Here is a 21,067-nt window from a genome sequence, read left to right as displayed (position 1 = left end):
CGAATTGAACAGACCGAAATTTGAATATCAGATTGGTATTGCTAGGACGCCCGCTATGGATTGTGTTCAGAATACTGAAAAAGTTCACCATCTAGTATAAACACCTCGAAACGCTCAGAATGCTCCGCAAAAGACCCGTCCCAGACAAAAGAAAAATAGTAAAGAATTGATCAACCAAAGATCAAACAGTGGAAGAGTGTAGAAATCAGTAAGAAAGCCATCGACTTTAACGCTTGCGCGAAGCAAGAGCAGCCAGTCGTTTCTGGCGCTCCATCTTCTCCTGCTTGGCAGCCATCTCCTGGCGCAGCTCTTCTTCATCCTCCTTGCGAGCATTCTTCAAGGCAAAACGATCTTCGTCCTCAACATCGTTAAAGCCAGCCTCCATGTCCGACGAGACGTCGGAGTAAAAGCCATCGTCATAACCGTAGTCCTCGCCTTCATCCTCCTCGTCAGTACCGAGATACTCGTTCTTGCGGTGCTTCCCATGCTGGCGACGATCGTTGCCACCGGTCTTTCCAGGCAGGCCTGCAGTTCCACGGTAGGCTGGTGGCTCGGGAGTCTGGGTTGGCTTGGCGGTGCCTTTGTAAGACAGGCTCTCGGGGGATGACTTGCGGGAGGGGAACTCTGGCGTACGCGTACGGCGTCGCTCGCGAACTGATGGCTTCGGAGAAACTTTCTTGCCACGAGTCTCAGCACGACCGAGCTTCTTAGCGTCCTTGAGGCGCTGTTTGAACTCGCGGTGACTGTTTCGGGCCTTCGGTTCGGTCTGATGGTGTTGAAGGACGCCCACCTTTGGGGCTTTGTCCTGCATGGCCTTAGCCTGTGCCATGAGGTCGGCGAATGAACCCTTGGGCGGGGCCTTGGTTGGAGCCGCTGGGGCCGCAGTTTTAGTAGCCTTGGGTGGAGCAGGCTTGTTGGGTGCAATTTTCTTAGCGACGGTGGTGCCAGCTGTGCCGAGCTTTGAGGCAGGCTTGGATGGAACTTTGTTCGTGGTGGAAACCGGCTTGCTTGCGGTCTTGACAGGAGCGGCGGTAGTCACAGGTCGAGAACCAGGTGACTTAGCAGATCCTGGGCCTGCAGGGCGAGTAGGGCCAGTCAGTTGGTCTTCGGCCTTGCGCTTGATTCCTCCATTGTTATTTGCGTTCAAAGCGGGCTGGCGTCCATCGCGATTGGTAGCAGAGACAGCAGGAGCGGCAGGAGGCTGAGAGATGGGAAGTGGGCTAGCCTTGCCGGTCTGCAGCGAAGAGAGAACCGAGTCGAGGAACTATGCCGGCTGTCAGTAGATAGACTCGAAAGAACAAAGAAAAGTATAGACATACACTCATCTTGGCAGGCTCAAAGCAATAACAATACGAAAGTATGTGGTCGTGGATGTTTAAGTAGGGCGAGTAGAAAAGCAAGTGCTTCGACAATGATCAATCAGTATGACGAAGTAGAAAGCTTCATGACTCCGAACGCGAGACCATAGAAATGGATCTCCGCTCGGAGAAGCCGAAAATGCGCGCCACTAAAAGACAGAAAAAAAGAAGTTTCGGAAACGCAGGAGCGAGAGATGGTGCAGGAAGAGTCGAAGCCGCTCGTAGAGATTCCTGACGGCTTTATATAGACAATGACGATCCCAGTGAATGAGCGGGGAAAGAAGCCACGCCCAACATTCACTGTCGACGACGTTTGAGTCACGTGCTTTTGTTTGCGCCACACTCGCTTAGTTGGTTTTCTGCCGGGCGGTAGCACCGCCACACGGAGCCGCAACGCACTTTTCCCACGAATTTGGCATCAGATTTCTTAACCATCTCCAACCCGAACTCGACGTTGCAGTCTCCGCCCAAACTCGCGGTTAAATCGATTGTTTCTCCTGTTCTTCAAAAGAAACGTCAGTCACCCATCACCTCTCTCCCACCGTTATTCTACGATCACCAGTCGTTATTCACCCAATTTTCGCATATTCGCAACCAAATCCACTGACATTGAATTCGCACACAGTCCATTCAAAATGAAGTACCTCGCCGCTTACTTGCTCCTCGCCCTCGCTGGCAACGAGTCCCCTGCCGCTTCCGACGTCAAGGAGGTCCTGTCCTCCGTCGGTATCGATGTCGACTCCGACCGCCTCGACAAGCTCGTCGCTGAGCTCCAGGGCAAGAGCCTCCAGGAGGTGAGTGATCTCGAAAATTCTTGAATGCGCAATCGAACAGAATAGTCGACTAACTTTTCAACTACAGCTGATCGCTGAGGGTTCCGCCAAGCTGGCCTCCGTTCCCTCCGGTGGTGCTGGTGCCGCTGCCGCTGCCCCCGCTGCTGGTGGTGCCGCCGCCGAGGCTGCCCCCGAGGCCGCTAAGGAGGAGGAGAAGGAGGAGTCTGACGACGACATGGGATTCGGTCTCTTCGACTAAATGCATTCCACCTCACGACCTCAAAAGTAACGGCTTGGAGGAACAGACATCTGGATGGTCTAGTCAGTTCGGGAAGGAGTTTCGCCAACTGGTATCTCAAGTGTGCATCGTTCAGGCTGTTTTGACGCAGTTACGAATTTTTCATATCTAAGTTCGAAAGAGCTTCTACTAGCCAATCCAGAGAATCTATCCTCCACTACTGTTCTATCTTGTAGTCTGTAAGATATCATGCACCGCGTGCTTCAAATGTCCCTTGTATTTAGATGCGCAGTGACGTATGGACCCCGAGTGCCCATCTTGCAATTGCGAATATTTCACCACAGTTGAGCCAACCTACTCCGCATATACATTTTAATGAATGTGAAATGCGTAATCTTGAATAAAGATCATCAACTTTATATCAAGATGTATCGACCCCATTTCCCGCATCCATGCAGAACTGGACCCATCATGATTGTGTAACTTAAATACGACAACTTGCATGCTCAAGGCACAACAGATTTAGCACTGTAAATCGGCGAATAAAATGTACATATCAAGTGATGGTATTTTTGTGACCCGTTATTTACAACCGTAATGTATATTACCTATTTCGGACTAGTATGTTAGGGCTTAACCTACCCGTCGCTTAGGCGAGTCCCTGCCCACCTCACCAGTTTCAGTGTAGGCGAGATCGCTCTAGCGACACGACAATCCCGACAACCTATCTTCCTTCGCTTTTCGTGACCGTTCGAAAAGCGACCTCCAAGGAAATAACCGCTAAAATGGCTGACATCGAATACGTGAGTCCCCATCTTGTCATATACGTCTTGCGCCCCAGAATGATCTTTACTAACTCATAAATTAGAACGCCGAGGAGGCTGCCGGTACGTCTTGAGTCAACCCTTTCCCCTGTCTATTTCCGAATATCGTCAAGTGGTGGAGCGAAACTGTTGGGAACTGAGTGGAGGAACGACAACATCTCATATCGAAGAGCCCGTGGGAATGAAATTTCGACATCGCATGGAACGAAGGGGGAAAAGACGATATTATACACCACGACCGAATGCCCAGGCCGCTGACAGGAATTCGCACAACAGAGATCAAGAAGAGAAGACAGTTCCGCAAGTTCTCTTACCGCGGTATTGACCTCGACCAGTACGTTCACCCTTCAACTTCAACCATCCGCCACCCCCACTCGCGACGTGCATCTCGAACTTGTGTATCATATAAAAGGAGCATGGATATTATGACCGATCATACCGGCTCTTTCTTTGAACCTCGTTCTCAGACCATCATGTCGCGAGCAAACACAAATTTTCTACCGATGAAATTTTTTAAGACCCGCAATCTAACATCAAGCTTTTAGGCTCCTGGACCTCTCCTCCGAGCAGCTCCGCGATGTTGTCCACGCCCGTGCTCGCCGTCGCTTCAACCGCGGTCTTAAGCGCAAGCCCATGGGTCTGATCAAGAAGCTCCGCAAGGCTAAGCAGGAGGCCAAGCCCAACGAGAAGCCCGACCTCGTCAAGACCCACCTCCGTGACATGATCGTTGTCCCCGAGATGATTGGTTCCGTCATCGGCATCTACTCTGGAAAGGAGTTCAACCAGGTTGAGATCAAGCCTGAGATGGTTGGCCACTACCTTGCTGAGTTCTCCATCTCTTAGTACGTTTTTCTACTTTTGTCGATCTGTCTTGATATATGTTCTAACAACCCAACAGCAAGCCCGTCAAGCACGGTCGTCCCGGTATCGGTGCCACCCACTCTTCCCGTTTCATTCCCCTGAAGTAAACGATTTCGAACGATTCCCCTTGGAGTGGCGTGTGGTGGAGAAGGTGCTGGAAAACGAAAAATGGAAACCAGCACCATCAACTGGGTTCCTTTATTCAGATTGTATTTCCAGTCCGGGTCAGCTGTTTTCAGCTAAATTTAAGATCTTGTCGGCATAAAAATTTTGAGGATTCTGACCTCTCTTCCGGCTTCCGTCAATTTGGCGAAGCAAAAGAATACCCTTCTACTAGTTACATTTATGTTGCTGGAGAGGGTATGAAATTCATGATATGATAACTTTCATTCCTGCAACGACGTAGAAGATCAACCGTAGTACAGCCATAGCAAGCATCAAAACATTTGAGGTTGATTCCATGTCTACACCAGCCACGATCTGAATGTACATACCAGTATTCGGTATTATAGATATGATATACATACAGAGTATACAGACGGGGTATCGCACATATGCAATCATCCGTGCAAGTACGTCTTAAAGGAGACAAGACTTACGATTTTCCTACTAAGAAATCGAAAGAGGGGCCCTTGCTTGCCATCTGGCTTGGAGAAGTGAGACTGATCGACAATAATTAAAGCTTCCTCTCCCAATATATCAGAAAATGCCGGATAACGCCGAGGAAACTTAGAAATTTTCTCTACAAGTCTTATCACCTCTATTTTGTCGTGATGAATAGCAATACGAGCACATATGCAGTCAGCCCCTAGGACTTTTTATTCCCTGTTGACTTGGAAATATTCAGTTCAGCCCATCGAATAGCCCACAGACCCCTCATCTTACCCCGGCACTATTAGCACCAAGTGGAGGCCATTTCGGGTATAGATAACCAGTCCAGTAGTGGACCGAGGCAACCCGCTCCCCCAGAACCGAGAAGGGCGGATTGAAAAGCGGCCTTAATTCTTCCTTCTTACATATCTCTAAAATCTCTCTTTGCAAATTTGTACCTATATATTGGTCGTTCCGACTCCTGCAGAACTAGTCCATAGTCGCACAGCACACTGACGCATTTACCCCGGATCGACGCTTGGCTTCGAGTCTCTTCCCCGCAATATGCCGGTTGCCTCCAATTATCCGCTGGTCGACATCCCCAATGTCGACCTCTGGACGTTCCTGTTCGAACGAAAGGACAGGCCGTTCCCAGATGATAAGAGTAAGTTAGCAATCTCCATCACATTCTCACATTCCTACGGGAGCCATTCTTACTCATTTCTTGCGTTGCCACCAGTCCTTTACCAAGACGCCGAGACAAAGCGCCATTATACCTACAAGACCCTGAAAGATGGCTCGCTAGAATTTGGCAAGGGTCTGAAGGCCATATATGACTGGAAAAAGGGCGATGTGCTCGCCCTCTTCACCCCTAACACCATCGATACCCCAGTGCTGATGTGGGGAACACTGTGGGCGGGCGGTATTGTCTCCCCCGCGAATCCGGCCTACACTGCAGACGAGCTAGCCTTCCAGCTGAAGAACTCCGGAGCAAAGCTTCTTGCAACTCAACCCTCTGTTCTTTCTGTCGCTAAGGAAGCCGCTAAGAAAGCTGGTATCCCTGATGACCATATCATTCTGGTGGGCGACCAGCGCGATCCACAGGCCCGGTTCAAGCATTTCACTTCCGTGTTGAATATCTCTCGGGCAACCCGGTATCGTCAACAGAAGGTTACACCGGACTCGGACTTGGCGTTTTTGGTTTACTCCTCCGGAACTACCGGTGTGCCTAAGGGTGTCATGCTATCGCATCGGAATATCATTGCCAATGTACTGCAGCAGGCCCTTGGGGAAGGAGGGAATCTGTCGTGGAATGGCGGTCCTGACGGGAAGGGGGATCGGATTTTGGCATTTTTACCATTTTATCACATCTATGGTATGATTGACTTCCTTTATTTCAGTGCTTGGAATTTCACTAACTTTTCCCCTTAGGATTGACCTGTCTCATTACTCAAGCCTTATACAAGGGTTATCACCTGATTGTCATGGCAAAGTTCGATATTGAGAACTGGTGCGCGCATATTCAAGAGTACCGCGTCACATTCAGTTATATTGTACCTCCAGTTGTGTTACTATTGGGAAAGCACCCAGCGATCGATAAGTACGATCTTTCGAGTTTGCGCATGATGAATTCTGGCGCGGCGCCACTTACTCAGGAGCTGGTTGAGAGTGTATATTCGCGCATCAAAGTGGGTATCAAGCAAGGGTATGGTCTCAGCGAAACCAGTCCTACCACTCACTCCCAGCGATGGGAGGACTGGCGTGAACACATTGGGTCCGTTGGTCGTCTGATGCCTAACATGGAGGCAAAGTATATGACCATGCCTGAAGATGGCTCGGAGTCGAAGGAAGTTACCACCGGAGAGGTTGGCGAGCTTTATCTCCGTGGTCCCAATGTATTCCTGGGTTACCACCAGAACCCAGATGCTACCAGGGAGTGCCTGTCTACTGATGGTTGGTTCCGAACTGGAGATGTGGGGTACCAAGACTCCAAGGGCAATTTCTTCATTACAGATCGTGTGAAGGAACTCATCAAGTATAAGGGCTTCCAAGTACCTCCTGCCGAGCTGGAAGGCCTACTGGTTGATAACGATGCTATTGATGATGTGGCCGTGATCGGTATTGAAAGTGAGTCTCACGGGTCAGAGGTACCGATGGCTTGTGTTGTTCGCAGTGCGAAGAGCAAATCTTCTGGCTCGAACGAGAAGGATGAGGCCGCCAAAATTATCCAGTGGCTGGATTGTAAGGTCGCTCATCATAAACGTCTGCGTGGAGGTGTACGATTTGTGGATGAAATTCCCAAGAATCCCAGTGGAAAAATCCTCCGTCGCATGCTAAAACTGAGGTTCAAGGATGAGTTGAAGGGACCCAGGGCCAAGCTGTAAATTCACTTTGAGACTTTATACACAAAGACTGGGGCGTATTTTTAGTTGGCATTCAACTTGTTAGCACTTTACAATTAGAGCATTGAATCTGAGAATCTGCTAGTGCACATGTGTAGTATATATTATTAGTAGTGGTATGTGGTACTCACATGTGCAAGTGCTGCCAGTGGTAGCTACTAGCCCTGGAGGTAACCCTAGAATACTATGTAGTAGCACTGAGATGTAAAGATATATATTTCAATCCCGACCAATGGTGTTAAAGCGGCGGGAGTAGAACAGTACACTATACTGAATTGGGAAGTCCCGACACACCGGAAAAACTTACGATTTAAAGATTCCTCGTGACTTGATGTTCCCAATGTGGAGCTACCTGTGCGTAAATTCGATCACGTGAATAATTTCCGATTTCCAAATTTAGACACGCTATACCTATTTGGGGGTTTCCGGCAAGACCCACCACTTTCCAAGGTTCAATGTTTGATTTTCCTCATTGGTCTGAGCACCTTCAAATGTTCAAATTCTATAACGCCGGCTGTAGTCCGTCAACCACATATGCAACTCACTGAGCTAGACTCCATTCACTTAGCCTTTCTAATCCTTAACATGACAACAGATAGTATTAGCCACTCTTTCTAGCCAACAGCGTAACCGGTTGCCAGTGAAGCTGTCCGCTCCTATCTTGCTGCAGCGCTCTAAGTGCACTCATCCATTCTTTCGAACTAGGCACAGAGGGCACAGTCTGTTTCACCTGATCAAAAAGCGCCGCGTTATTCTCGAATGATGAAATCCACATTCGAATGTTATACTACATTAAGTAAACTTGGTGATTATCACAAAATCCCTCCTTGGCATTCTGGGCCCCACAAGGCTGAGAGTCAAACAGCGACAAGGCTGGAAGTTAGTTTGTCAATTAACAAATCATCTCTGACATTCCAACATGGTAATGTCCAGGTCGAAGTCTTGGTATCCGATCCTGGTTTCAAATTGATTGTAAGATTTCCAATTTCTCATCTGGGAATGGATCTTTAGAGATTGAGCTAGTGGGGATCTTTTCGGACTCCGCATGCAGCACGGACATAAAGTCTCGTTCAACCTTCCAGATAAACGCCAATTCATTGAAGAAGTAAGTACCAATGAATGCACGTGTTGCTCCTGGAGAGAAACAAGAGTACTGGTTTGATTGACCAATTAGAGGGTGAATAACCAACTTCATCAGGCTTTTTTCATGCTGACATGCGTGGATGCGTGTGAAGAATTCCTTCGCTAGACTCTCGCCAATTGCGCAATTTATCATGCAATCCCGAATAAACCATCTGCGACATTCAATATTATCAATCGGACGAAAAGTCAATGTGCTCATTTCAAAATCCGACAAGTCACGGGGTGGGATCGGCATCCTGTTGGCATCCGTTTGAGGTAAACAGTTCAGCAGCAGATTGAGTTCCTTCAGTCGAGGAAATCGGCCTAGAGCAGTCCACATATCGGTCTCGAGGCCCCGGTATCGTTGTACACATATAAGAAGCTTCTGCAGAGATGAACACCTGTCTGCTAGCTGCAGAATATCATGGGTCGAGAATATAGGCCCAATTTGTCCTCTTGTTTGGAGCCTTTGAAGTTCTTGGTCACCCCGTTGGGTATACCCATGTAATTTCAGCTCGTGCAGAGTTGATCCATGGCGAGGAAGAACCGAATTGGCTAAAAAAGTCGATAAAAACTTGCCAAAGAGAGCAAGATATGTTATTGAGGGCAGAGATTGGAACATTGAATCTGCAGCCTGCCAGAATTCTAAGCTGTCGTGGTCCCCAAGAGGTGGAAATAAGGCAAGTGTGAGCCTTGTTAAGCGCTGAAAAGGATGAATATCCACGATAGTCTGAAGCAGCGCCGAGTCTCCAATACAGCCGACTGTCCATGATTCTAGTAGACTAAAATCAGTAATTATTTGCCAGTCCTCGAACTGCCCCGCTGTAATTTCGCTATCAAGAGGCCAGGATAGTGTTTTAAGCTTGGCAGGTGGCTTTTCACTGGTGGTTCCCTCCACCTTGACTACTTCGCTAAAGCGCCAAGCTGAAAGTTTATAACCATTCCGACTCCTTTGTAGTGCAAGCTCCTTGATATGAGGCGCAAGTAGTATCATGCTCTGCAGGACCCTATCGGGATGTTCAATAAAATTTCTGGAATGCGGGAATTCGGGACAGGTAACATGCACGGCATATAGCATTGATGAGAGAAGCCAGGCCCTCTGAATGATCGATTCTGGGGTAAATTTACCCTCGGAAGGCCAAGTGGTGAAGATGGAAACTCGACAAGTGGGATGATATTGCGAAATAGTCTCACAGAGCTCGACCGGGCCCCCCTTTCGAACAAAAAGATCGACATTGCGCAATAAAGGTATTTGTCGAATCATATTGAGAACGGGAGTCCAATCTCTACCGGAGTATTCGTAGTCACCAACAACGGGGATGAACGTATTCCCTAATTCTTCTCCGTGATCACGACTCGGAGGAAGGCATTTGAATGATTGACGAATTCTCCTGGAAACTCTGGCACGAATTTCTTCGCGATATATACGTGGTGAAACACGGTTTTCCACCACAATACTCAGTCGTTTCACGTGTTTGAGGATAGTTCGGGCATATGGTAGAGCAAGCCACTGGCATGTGTCGTTGGCTTCTTCTCTTAGGCGAACGATGAGATGTTCGTACAAAAAAGGTATACTGATTCTATTCCAGTGTCGATTTACTAGTGACAGTGTTCGGAGGCTTTCCTTAGACCTGTCCTCAAGTTCGCCTACCTGTCTATTCAATTAGAGCTGTAAGATTGTTATGTCAAGTAGGGAGACTCACATATTTCGCAATGATATACTTTATTTCAAGTGGTAACTGATCCATAGTTGTGAAAAGCCCCTCTGAATATTTGATATGGGGAAAGGAAGATTGAAAAGTATGGTAGTGATAAGTAGTGTATGGAGTAGGCAACAACTTGGAAGTTCATAAATTAAATGCATGAAGCTAAACCCGAAAAGGCAAAACCAACTACATTCAGTTAATTCACAATTTACTAGTCTCAAGTGCTTTCCATTTTACTCCATACATAAAAAATTAAACAAAATATCACTGACAGTCTATATGGCGTATAGTCTGAAATCCCTCCTTCAATATCTTCAATCTACCTCTATTCTAGAAATTATCCCGAATGGCCCCTCCAAGTTCCTTCACCTGCAAGATTGTCAGTTGAGAATAAGGGGATACAAATAGGAGCAGACCACTTACCAATGGGTTCACAATCATGGAGAAATGGTTCCCTTCCATGGAAACACAGGTAAAACTCTCCTTGGCTATGAGCTGATCCCAGCCATTTGGCCCAAAGTCAGTACGATTATCCAACAACCAGTCCATGACCTTGGGGTCAGTAGGCTCTCGCTTTGGTCGCGGACTATTGGCGTCCTTGCATACGCCTTCACGAGCCCAAATGGCAAGAACCTTCGGCTCAGTTCCACGCGGGAAAGGGCGCGCGATGTATGTATCCAGGTTCCGGATCATTGCCTCGAAGTGAGGGATGAGATAGGGTGGTGATTTCTTATTGCTCCGGTCACCAAGCACGCCCATGGAATCGAAGAAGCGGAAGAGTTTAGAAGGCACGGGTTCAAGCTTCACGGGGCAAGGGGCGTCGATTAAGATGAGCCTGGAAACGGTATCCCCCTTTGCCTGGAGTTGAAGGGCGGCCTCATAAGCCATGACTCCACCAGCGGACCAGCCGCCGATGTTATACGGACCCTTTGGCTGCCGACGCTTCATTTCCTCGATATAGATGGTTGCTACTCCATCAATTCCACATTGGAATTCCTCGGGGATCTTCATGTAGGGACAGTTCAGCGCGTAAACGCAGACATCTTCACCGATGGCTGGGATAGGTGCGTAAGAGGTGGCTGAGCCAGACCCGTCAGGAAAGAAGAAGACAGTCTCGCGAGCGTTTCGGGGACTCCCTTGAATGAGGAACGATAGCGCCTTTGGGGTGGTCTTCGGGGGGGGTCTTTGGAGAGATGCTCACGGGTGCTGTTTGAGATACTAGAGGCTTCGTGACTTGCTTTGTAGTAGCCTTAGGAGGCTGAGCGAGACGAAGCGCTTCTTCCAGTTGAGCGACAGTTGTGCATTGAATCAAAATATCGTCCGGAACGTATAGCCCTGTTTGTTCCCGGATACCAGCAGTCACTGAGAGTGACATCAATGAGTCCATACCCATGCTAGCAAGATCCGAATTGTCTGCGATTTCCTCCAGACCCACTCCCAACTCCTCAGTAATGAGGGTCCTGATGGTGGCATAGAGACTATTATCCCTGGGAATGTCCATTGCGCTGTCATAGCTCGAAGAAGATTCTTGCGAAGGTGAAGCTGTGCCAGATGGGCTACTGTTGTACCCGGAATCTAATACACCCGTCGAAACCTGCTCATCAGCATATGACAGAGCCAGGAATCTCTTCAAATGACCAAATGTTGGATTGTCAATGAAGAAGGAAGACGGGAGGTCAAGACCAAGATCCTCTCTAAGCTTTGCAAGAATTGCCAGCGAAAGCAAAGAGTCTAATCCAAGGCTCTCAAACGCGGAGCTATCGTCTAGCTCCTCCAGCTCGATGCTGCATTCATTGAGCACAATATCGAGAACCCTCGCGCTCGCAGGCTTTTCAAAAGTCACGGCGGCTGTGACTGGCTTCACCTGGGCCTGAGTTACTAGAGCGGGCGCTGCTGACCGTGAAGTAGGCTTCAAAGAAGATACAGTGCCCTTAGCCGCTGTAGGCGGAGCTGTTGCTTTTGATGCCTTGCTCACTGGAGGTAGCAGGTGATTAAGGAGCCTGCGTGGCACACACTGGAACTTGACGCCACCAGCCACACCAACAACTGTGTCCCCATCAAGAATATAGACGTCACCCTGCCTAACAGCGCTACCCTCCACGAGCGCCATTCGTGCATAGCATCGATATGTCTTATCATGGGAGATCGTGGCCCCGAGACGGAGCGACTCCCAACCGTGAGAGATGTACACTTGCTCACCAGATTCAGTTGCTTCGCTTGCATTGACAATGAACCCAGAAATATGGCACAAGTTATCCATCCATCGAGGATTCATGTAATAATCAGGATCTCTCTCCCCAGTTTTGAAGTTCACCTTTGCAGTCGCTTCAAATGCGGTTGCGTCAAGCACCACTTCATCCATGCCACGGAAGGTCTCGTCGTATTCAACCAATGCCGAAAAGAGCTTGTAGGCCATTCCCCGACCGACTCGGTGGGTGTTTGCATTGCCAACTGCTGTCTCAAGCTTCTTAATTTGCTCATGGACTAAATAAGCGTGCTTGTTCCACTTTCGGAGCCACTTTTCTGGATCGCCGTATTTGACCTGGCACACACCATACTCGACTGTTGTCTTGCCAGTCTCATCGACGCCGAAAAACTGGAACCTGACGGAGCCTTCGCTAAGTGTAGCTGCAATCCTGACAAGTTGTGCCTTGCTTGTGTCTGGACTCAGGACCAAAGGCTTTCCGACCTCCATGGAGCAAACGTTCATCCCGGTCGGGGCGGCTCCATCGAAGCCCTTCTTGTGCAGGTAGTCTCCAATCGTCAAAGCCATCTCTGCGTAGACAGTCTATGAAACGTTAGAACCAGTAGGTCACTTCTGGTAAAAGAAAAAGGGAAAGCAAAAGAAACGTACAGAAGGGCATAATCCGGCTCCATTCACGAGATGGCCGAAAATGAGGGCTCTCAGCTTGGGGTGAGAGACATCCGACTGCGCCAGGAAGGTGATAATGCCATCTTCGATCTTCTCCTCCAATATCTCCTGGACAGTAAGAGAAAGTCCTCGCTTGGCCGAAGGAGCCGAAGGCAGTTCCTCTTTCTTAATTGCAGATACTGCTGTGTCTCCCTTTGAGAGACACCAGTCGTTCTGGTATTGAGTCCAATAGCTACAGAAATTTAGCACTCATTAGTAAAAATGCAGAAAATTAAAAAGAAAATGGTGGAAACTGACTTTTTCAGATCAAAGGCGTATGAAGGAAGATTGAGAAGCCTGTGTGCGTGCTCGAAATCTCGGTGGTATTCACTCCAGTTGATCGAGAACCCGCGGTTGTACAGAGTTGAAAGACTGGATGAGAGCGTAGTCCACGGGTCTTCAGATCTGCGCAAGGAGGCAAGACCGACTGTCTCTGAGCCCAGGATAGATTTAAGCATCCCATTACAGATGGGGTGGCTGCCAACCTCTATCCAAACAGTCTCATCATCAATGATACTTTTGTCTTTCGCATCGGCGACTGCAGCAGAGAAAAGAACCGCTTCTCTAGTATGGCGTGCAAAATATTGATGGCTGAGTTCGCCGCTAGTTGGCTCCAATACTCGCCCCAGAAGAGAGGAAATGATCGGAATCTTCGGCGTGGACAGTGTAACTGAGCTAACCACAAACTCAAAGTCGGGCAGGATTGGATCCATTTGGGAGGAGTGGAACGCATATGCAACTGCAAGCTTCTTGTTCTGGATTCCTTGTGTGGCCAATTTCTCTGCCAGGTCATCAATAGAATTTTGCGGTCCACCGACGACGATTTCTTCTGGGCTGTTCTCGCATGTGATATCAAGATCAGTGCCAGTGATGTACTGAGCCAACTGCGATTGAGAACTCTTAGCAACTAGCATTCCATGGCTTCCTGTTAAGCAAAGCTTTTCCATAAGCTCTGCTCGACTTCCCACAAGGTGAATTACTTCACTCGCCGAGAGAACACCTGCAGCATATAGGGCAGCGTATTCGCCAATACTGTGACCAACCACTGCAGATGGCTTGATTCCCCACGAAGCCCAGAGATCAACTAGAGCCATCTGCACGCAGACTGTAGCAAGGTGCACAATAAGAGGCTGGACTGTGTCAAGATCGGAAATTGAGCCGTCAATCACAGGAACAAAGGAGACAAAGCCCTGTGTCTTGGCTAGCTTCTCGCAGATCAAAATGGTGGAACGGAACTGGGATGATGTTTCAAATAGAGACCGTGCGAGAGAGGAGTATACAGCGCCCTGGCCTGTGAATGCAAAGGCCACTTTCTGAGTCTGGATGGGACGATAGTCTTGTTCAGATGCAGCTGCTAGTGCTTTCTGGGCTGCTGATATGTCTGTTACTGCGCAGGAGAATCGGTAATTGTACATTATCCGCCGGGCCATGGTCGTGTATGACAGATCTGCTAGAGAGGCTGAAGGGTTTCTAGCTAAGTAGGCCGCGAGATTTTTAATGTTGTTCTTCAGTGCGCTCAATGATCGTGCGGAGACGGAGATCACCAGGCGGGATCTAGGATCAGCCTCTGATGAAGGCAATTTGAATGGGCCTTCTTGAATAAGTATCGCCTAGCAAGTGATTTTTGGTTAGTGTCAAAAGTGTGTAGAGGGACGAAGGGAGCTTGTACAGTATTGCCACCGGCCGCAGAAAAGTTGTTCAAGAATACCAGACGAGGTGAGTAGTCGGCATGAGGAGACCAGCGAGTCAGCTCCATGGGAATATGGAGGTTCCTTTCTGTGAGGTTCTTGGGGAATTTCTCATTGATGATGCCACTTTTGATGCCGACATTCGGAGGGATCGCATTGTGCTCCAGCATCTTCAGAACCTTGATCAAAGACATGACACCAGAGGCAGCTTCTCCATGACCAATGTTTGCTTTGATGGCTCCGACGTACAATGGAGAGGAGCGTGTCTCCGTGTGCTCTGACGCAAAGACCTCGCTGACAGAGAGCATCTCGTTGTAGTCACCGGCTTGCGTTCCAGTACCATGCATCTCAACATACTCAACCTCGTGCGGGTTGACTCCAGCTTCCTCCATAATACTGCGACAGAGGAACGCTTGAGCGCCATGATGGGGTCTTGTGATTGAGGCTGCCTCGGCTGAATGGTTTGTCTTTGAGCCCAAGATCACGGCGAGGATATTGTCATTGTCAGCTTCAGCATCCTCCAATCGCTTGAGGATAATGCTTGAAACACCATCAGCACGACAATAACCATCTGCCTCGTTGTCAAATGTCTTGCATTGTCCAGTTTGAGACAGGAAATAGCCGCGGCTAAGTCCAGCAAAGATGTCAGGGTTAGTCAGGATATTCACGCCACCAGTGATAGCAGTATCGCACTCTCCTTTGCCGAGCGATGTGCATGCAAGCTGAATTGCCGCAAGACTAGAGCTGCATGCAGTATCCACGCTATAGCTAGGTCCAGAAAACTTGAAGTGGTAGTTGACACGACCAGGGGTAAAAGCACGGATGCCACCGGGGATAAAGTAGGTATCCACGTCTTGGCCTGAATTCACTTCTCTCCAGTCGTCACCAGCTTGACCGTAGAAAGTTCCAATTCTGTTTCTCTGTGATGATGGTGTCCGTCCTGCAACGCATCCAGCCATCTCAAGAGCCTCGTAAGCCGTGATCAAAGAAAGCCTCTGGACAGGGTCCATCTGGAACGCTTCTCTGGGAGAAACGTTGAAAAATCGTGGGTCGAATAGCCCTGGATTCTCAACAAATCCACCAAATCTTGTCTGGGTTGTGTTTTTCCTCTTTGCAGATGGATCATAGTGAGTATCGATGTCAAAGCGTTCTTTCGGTACCTCGCGGTGGACATCACGCCCGTCTCTGAGCAACTCCCACAGAAGCTCCGCGTCCGCCGCTCCAGGAAATCGTCCAGAATAGCCAACGATGGCAATTTTGTTACTTCTTCCGGACGTCTTTGCATCAGTTGCCTCCGGCTTGGGGAGTATATCACTGTAGTCTTGTAGTCCAAGAGCTGCAAGCAACTCACGAAGCGCAGGCTTGTCTCCGAATGCGAAAAGCTTGCGGTCTGATCCCTCAGCAGGAACAGAACTCGAAATTGTCCCACAGAGAGTTGGAAAGACAACCTTACTTTCAAGGACGTCCCGTACCTGCTCCACAAGCAGCTCGTAGCCATTTTTGCTCGACGTTGTTATTCGGTGCGGACTCAGAATAGACTTCTGCTGATTCATTTCTCTGAAAGCCTTCTCACCGCACCAGCCACGAAAGACGTCCTCAGCATCTTCCATGCTGTAGAGATGGGGAGCATTTAAGCATCCCGCGGTAGGTGTGATAAGCCTCACATATTGCTCCAATGCAGGACGCTTAGCCAGCTCCAACAAAACTCCGAATGGTCCAGTGACCACGATGGAGTCGCTGTATGACTCTTTAGTGTAAGGGCGAGAACCGGGTGTTAACTGTAAAAGAAGAAAATTCATTGTTAGCCTTAATCTGAGGTTTGGTCTCGAGTATAAACGTTGGATCGTACCTGTTGTAAATCTTTCTGTGTGAGAATGGCTTCTACATCGGCTTCTAGAATCCCCTCAAGGGTCATCAAACCATAACCGCTGGTTGAGTCATCAGTTCCCAGGCTCTGAAGCTCTGCAATGCGCGAGATGTAGATTCCGAGCCTGAGGGCCAGAACAACCACCAGCGGTCCGATTTTCGATAGTTCTGTGACATCTGCAGACACGGCTAAAGCTGTTGCGGCGAGGAGGCCAGCCTCAAAGCCTACAACTTGAGCGGCTTTTGAGTTTGACGATACCAAGGATGTGTCTTTGGAATGGCTGATAGAGCAGAGTGATTGAAGTTAGCTCTGTGTGTTTTATTCCGTATTCTTTATTCCTTATACTTACAGAAGACTACCGATCTGATATATGCAGAGAAGCGCATACTCGAGGATAGGAATATTCCGATCATGAGATCGCTCAATAAGTTCCACGATATCTGCAAACTGTGGAATCTGGTCTCCGATGTGCTGGGGTTGTCGAGACACTTCCTCCCTTAATAGGAAAGCAGACTGGCGCATGAAATCTTCCAAGAGAGGGCTATCATGGCTGTGAACCAGTCTCCTTAGGACTGATAATCGCTCGTCCGCTTTATTATCAAAGAAAATTATACTTGAAATCGACATCTTGGCCGGAAAATGTTGAATCCCGGGCTCCAAGTTTCGATGTTGAGTCTTGAGGTTTTTGGATATACCAATGCAAGGGAGCTCCCTCACGATAAATCATACAATAATATACTAAACTACTATCTAACTTCATTCTTACTAATTAATCTAATCTGCCTTGTTCAAGCTTACTTCTTAGAATAACGTTGTTACACTGGTAGGCCTGAACGTGCGCCTAAATCTGCGCTAACAGAAAAAACGGTTTTTGAACTTGGAAGGATTCGGTGACCGAACGCGTTATCATTTGGAGCTAAGAAACGTGGCGTCGGAAGTTCGATGAGCGCCTGAAGTCGATCATCGAATGTTTAATTTTGTGAAAGAGTGGGTACTATCGTTCGGGCTTGAGTGGTTCCTGCAAGCTATGGTCCAAGCACAAAAAGGATGCCTTACTCCAGGTGAAGTAAATATTTTATTATCTCAACAAGAGCCAGCATCTCGGAATCCGAACAAGCAAAACAAAAATCTCAAGTCAGACATCTGTATCTTTAAAAATGGGCTCCATCTCCACACCCACAGCTCTTACCCTTGAGGGCAAGGTCGCCCTCGTGACCGGCTCATCTCGCGGCATTGGCCGTGAGATCGCTCTCGGCCTTGCCGTCCGCGGTGCTGATATCATCATCAACTACTTCTCCAATGAAACCAAGGCCCAAGAAGTAGTCAAGACCATCAAGCAGTTGGGCCGCAACTCCGTCGCCATCCGGGCTGACGTCTCCTCATACGAGTCCATCCAAAAGCTCTTCCGTGAGGGCCACGCCGCATTCGGCAAGATTGACATCGTTGTCTCCAACTCTGGTGTTGAGCACTTCGAGACAATTGAGAAGACCACCCCCGAGCAGTTCGACCAAGTCTTCAGCGTCAACACCCGTGGCCAGTTCTTCGTCGCCCAGCAGGGTTACCAGTACATCTCCCCTGGTGGAAGCATTGTCCTTATGTCCTCCATCGCTGCCAACCTGCGTGGTCTCGCGGATCATGCGCTTTACTCTGCTAGTAAGGCTTCCATTGAGGCCTTTGTGCGCTCGCTTCCCAGTGACTTTGCCCCTAAGCGTGTTCGTGTGAATGCTATTGCGCCTGGCGGTATTGATTCTGATATGGCGGTTGAGAATGCCTGGCGTTATGTTCCTGGTGCTACTCAGGATACACCATATGCGGAGGCAAAGGAGGCCCTGGGTAAGATGTGTCCTCTTGGCCGATTCGGTTTGCCAACAGATGTCGCCAAGGTTGTGGCCTTCTTGTCCTCTGATGATGGTGGCTGGATCAATGGTGAGTTCGGTAGAAGTCGTGAGATTGTTTGGGATGATAGCTTACTTGGACATTGCAGGTCAAACAATCACTATCTCCGGAGGAGCTGGCCGATAAGCATTGGTAGTTGGGCTTCGAGTTTCTGTTTTTTCCTCCCCTTCTTTAGGAAAGAGGTCAGCCATAAAGAGAACTTGACATAAACATGCATATTACCTATTATTTAAGAATTAGAGAATGATACATGACCTATCACGCTGTCGAACGCATTTCTTTTCTAGAATAAGATACATCAATATCTCACAAAGTTGGATGATAAAGATACTGACCTGGGAGAGTGTCAATCAAAGTGCCAATAATGGGTGTTAAATACTTTTTTTCTAAATAAGGGGGAAGGGCTCTAAGTCTGTAATCAATGAAAGCATTGAAATAGTATCTCAATCCACCAATCATGACAGGAAAACGCCTCTCATCTATTAGTAATCTATTTACATTGCAAATTGTATAGTCTATCTACCGTTCATCTGGTAAAGTTCCCATTCCTTGCAAGTTGACTCCCACCCATTACGTGTGATATTCAACTGCTGCTCGATCAATTCTGCCAGTTTTACACACACGAGTGTTTGGTGGTCATACTCTAACTCATGATCAGATGTCGGCTGGACAAGGGCAATCCCTCCCGTTGTAGTTGATACCAAGTGATCGTCCCTCGATGTGCCGTTTTTAAAGATCCGGAGCAACTTCTCGACCCTGGCCAGATGACCGAACACGATTTCAAAAGTCAATTTCACATAATCGTCTTTGTCTAATTGGTATTCCCCAATGTACGCGGACTGACGGATCGATCCATCGAGATGAGCAAAAATATCCTCTCTGGAGATATCAGTATGCGCCGTCGACATACTATTGGCAAGTGAAAGAGAGCTTGAGCTTCTGGTGGAAGATTCGGTATGGTATGGCATCACAAAGAGAGTTTGTTGGTAATGTTGTTTTGCTCTATCATAGATAGCAACAACGCGGTCAATGAATAGAGCGACAGTGACCAGAGAGCTGTAGTGGTGTTGGGAAAAGCCAATGCAGTTTAACACACGTTCGCAAAGATTGATTGACTCTCGTCCCTGCTCGAGACATGCGTCGATGGGGGCGGGATTGGTTCCTGTGAGAATGGGGTGTGTGGAAAAGAAAGAGAAGATGCTGGAAACACAGGTGCATGTTGCTGTATCTGCGGCACAATTGCCTAGGCTAACCGTAGAGCTCATATCACTTTGATTCCAGTTGCTTGATAAAGGAGAGGAGTCGGTGAACATCTCAGTAAACATTTCTGGGAAATGATTAGAGTTCGGGAACTCGTGGGGTTTGAGGCCCATAGTTAGGTCGTCGAGCAGGGGTATGGAATTTATCGGAAATTCGTCAGGGATCTGTGCGTGTCCGGGATGCTGGAGCAACAAAACGGGGTCGCTAGTTGATGGTCGACGATGTCCCCCTGCAAGCGTGGTTTGATCGTCTGCGGATCGATGGGTCGATGCACGGTTTCTGCCCGCCCGTTGAGAAATGCCATAGACGCAGTTTATTTTGTTCTTCACGCAGCGTTCGCAGGTGGGGCGCGCCTGAGAGCAACGTACCCTTGCTTCGTTGCAGGAGTCACAAGAAGCTCGGGGCTTGCGTTGTCGAGATGTTGAGGCCATTGTAGACTCCCGAGGTAGATGGCAACGGGACTTTTGGGAGGTACTGTGGATGTGACGCTTTTTCAAGACAAGGTTGAACTTGTTGAACCACGATCCTGCTCAGATGGTCTCCAAGAGATCACTGGGCATCTCACTTACTCTTCCTTATATAATCCACACCCGTCTCCATCGTCTCCTCAATCAGCCATCCATAGGGCCCGCCGCCTTTGCCTCTGGCCCCCATGGCGTCTTCTTCCAACCTCACAGCTTGCGAGAATGACTCGGAGTATTCATTCGAAACCTAAGGCTGTAAATCCTGAGTGGTTTACATTATCTCCAACTTCGTATAAGTGGAAACCAATCAACTATGGCATATGGGGTCGCCTAATAGCACTGATAGAAGGGTTATTGGTTATCGCACAGCTTGCCCCATTTTAATGCAGCATTAGCACGTTTTAGACGTTTTATGATGGATCTGACCCGAAAAGAATAAATAAAGTGAATTTAAGTGATATCCGGGTAATTATGCTTCAAGTTCCGCTTGGTGGCGGACTACAGTTGGAAGGACCCAGAGGGACCCACGGGTGGCCCCGGCCCCCGGTGGCTATGCCTAATATCCACAACGGCCCGGGGACCAACCCGATCCCGGGAAGTGTACAGAATAACAACCTTGGAATGACTAGCGTTTATTAGCGTAACGAAGGAACCTTAGTGATCACAGTCTAAGAGATCCATTCTAAATTTATGGATACAATTTCTCCGAGTCAGAGTCGCTTAGCTGCTCATGTGAAACATGGAATATTTAGGGCATCTCCGGACTCCTCCGTATAACTTGGCAGTTGACGCAATCTGGACTCTTACAGACTCTCAAAGTGTGGATGCTGTCTTCATATTGTTGGATAGATCCAATAAAATCATCTAGACTCCCGGCGCCGACGGAGGATTAGTAAACTGATATTAATAAACTGATATTCCTACCTAGGTAGTATATTACACAATGTCTATACTAGTACTGGATAGGATAACCGTGCGAACTTCAAGTTGAAGAGTGGAACGGAACTAGAGCGGAAATCAACAAAGTTCAGAAGAAAGCCATTGAGGTAGTAAGAAAGCGAGTAAGAAAGCTATATGCATGAATGCTGGTGGCCCAAAATGGTGTG

At 48.3% G+C, this 21,067-nt stretch overlaps 8 protein-coding genes across 8 annotated transcripts; 4 read left to right on the top strand and 4 right to left on the bottom strand.

The window, feature by feature from the left end:
* Positions 1-226: 226 nt before the first annotated feature.
* N7483_006950 (uncharacterized protein) lies at positions 227-1,325 on the bottom strand (the record flags this gene model as incomplete). Its single annotated transcript, XM_057090387.1, has 2 exons — positions 227-1,264; positions 1,320-1,325. 2 exons carry the CDS (start codon positions 1,323-1,325, stop codon positions 227-229), a joined length of 1,044 nt encoding a protein of 347 aa, XP_056945128.1.
* A 668-nt stretch (positions 1,326-1,993) lies between these two features.
* On the top strand, positions 1,994-2,390 carry aspf8 (ribosomal protein P2; the record flags this gene model as incomplete). The annotated part of the gene is made up of 2 exons (XM_057090386.1): positions 1,994-2,152; positions 2,220-2,390. 2 exons carry the CDS (start codon positions 1,994-1,996, stop codon positions 2,388-2,390), a joined length of 330 nt encoding a protein of 109 aa, XP_056945127.1.
* A 764-nt stretch (positions 2,391-3,154) lies between these two features.
* On the top strand, positions 3,155-4,161 carry N7483_006948 (40S ribosomal protein uS19; the record flags this gene model as incomplete). The annotated part of the gene is made up of 5 exons (XM_057090385.1): positions 3,155-3,172; positions 3,238-3,256; positions 3,470-3,527; positions 3,739-4,035; positions 4,092-4,161. The coding sequence occupies 5 exons, from the start codon at positions 3,155-3,157 to the stop codon at positions 4,159-4,161; spliced, it is 462 nt and encodes a 153-aa protein (XP_056945126.1).
* A 1,048-nt stretch (positions 4,162-5,209) lies between these two features.
* On the top strand, positions 5,210-7,029 carry N7483_006947 (acyl--CoA ligase; the record flags this gene model as incomplete). The annotated part of the gene is made up of 3 exons (XM_057090384.1): positions 5,210-5,309; positions 5,385-6,020; positions 6,077-7,029. The coding sequence occupies 3 exons, from the start codon at positions 5,210-5,212 to the stop codon at positions 7,027-7,029; spliced, it is 1,689 nt and encodes a 562-aa protein (XP_056945125.1).
* Positions 7,030-8,008: 979 nt separating this feature from the next.
* Positions 8,009-9,433, bottom strand: N7483_006946 (uncharacterized protein; the record flags this gene model as incomplete). Its single annotated transcript, XM_057090383.1, has 1 exon — positions 8,009-9,433. The coding sequence occupies one exon, from the start codon at positions 9,431-9,433 to the stop codon at positions 8,009-8,011; it is 1,425 nt and encodes a 474-aa protein (XP_056945124.1).
* A 772-nt stretch (positions 9,434-10,205) lies between these two features.
* N7483_006945 (uncharacterized protein) lies at positions 10,206-16,968 on the bottom strand (the record flags this gene model as incomplete). The annotated part of the gene is made up of 8 exons (XM_057090382.1): positions 10,206-10,244; positions 10,299-11,045; positions 11,077-12,663; positions 12,730-12,979; positions 13,045-14,396; positions 14,456-16,252; positions 16,324-16,621; positions 16,691-16,968. 8 exons carry the CDS (start codon positions 16,966-16,968, stop codon positions 10,206-10,208), a joined length of 6,348 nt encoding a protein of 2,115 aa, XP_056945123.1.
* Positions 16,969-17,498: 530 nt separating this feature from the next.
* Positions 17,499-18,363, top strand: N7483_006944 (uncharacterized protein; the record flags this gene model as incomplete). The annotated part of the gene is made up of 2 exons (XM_057090381.1): positions 17,499-18,267; positions 18,326-18,363. The coding sequence occupies 2 exons, from the start codon at positions 17,499-17,501 to the stop codon at positions 18,361-18,363; spliced, it is 807 nt and encodes a 268-aa protein (XP_056945122.1).
* A 389-nt stretch (positions 18,364-18,752) lies between these two features.
* On the bottom strand, positions 18,753-19,928 carry N7483_006943 (Zn(II)2Cys6 transcription factor domain-containing protein; the record flags this gene model as incomplete). Its single annotated transcript, XM_057090380.1, has 1 exon — positions 18,753-19,928. One exon carries the CDS (start codon positions 19,926-19,928, stop codon positions 18,753-18,755), a length of 1,176 nt encoding a protein of 391 aa, XP_056945121.1.
* Positions 19,929-21,067: the final 1,139 nt, after the last annotated feature.

This window comes from Penicillium malachiteum (assembly GCF_028827825.1).
Source record: "Penicillium malachiteum strain IBT 17515 chromosome Unknown utg000003l:1.0-4950554.0:1.0-4952489.0, whole genome shotgun sequence".
In the NCBI taxonomy this organism is placed as follows: domain Eukaryota; kingdom Fungi; phylum Ascomycota; class Eurotiomycetes; order Eurotiales; family Aspergillaceae; genus Penicillium; species Penicillium malachiteum.
Note: the sequence above shows the minus strand (reverse complement) of the source record. Positions and strands in the feature narration are given on the sequence as shown.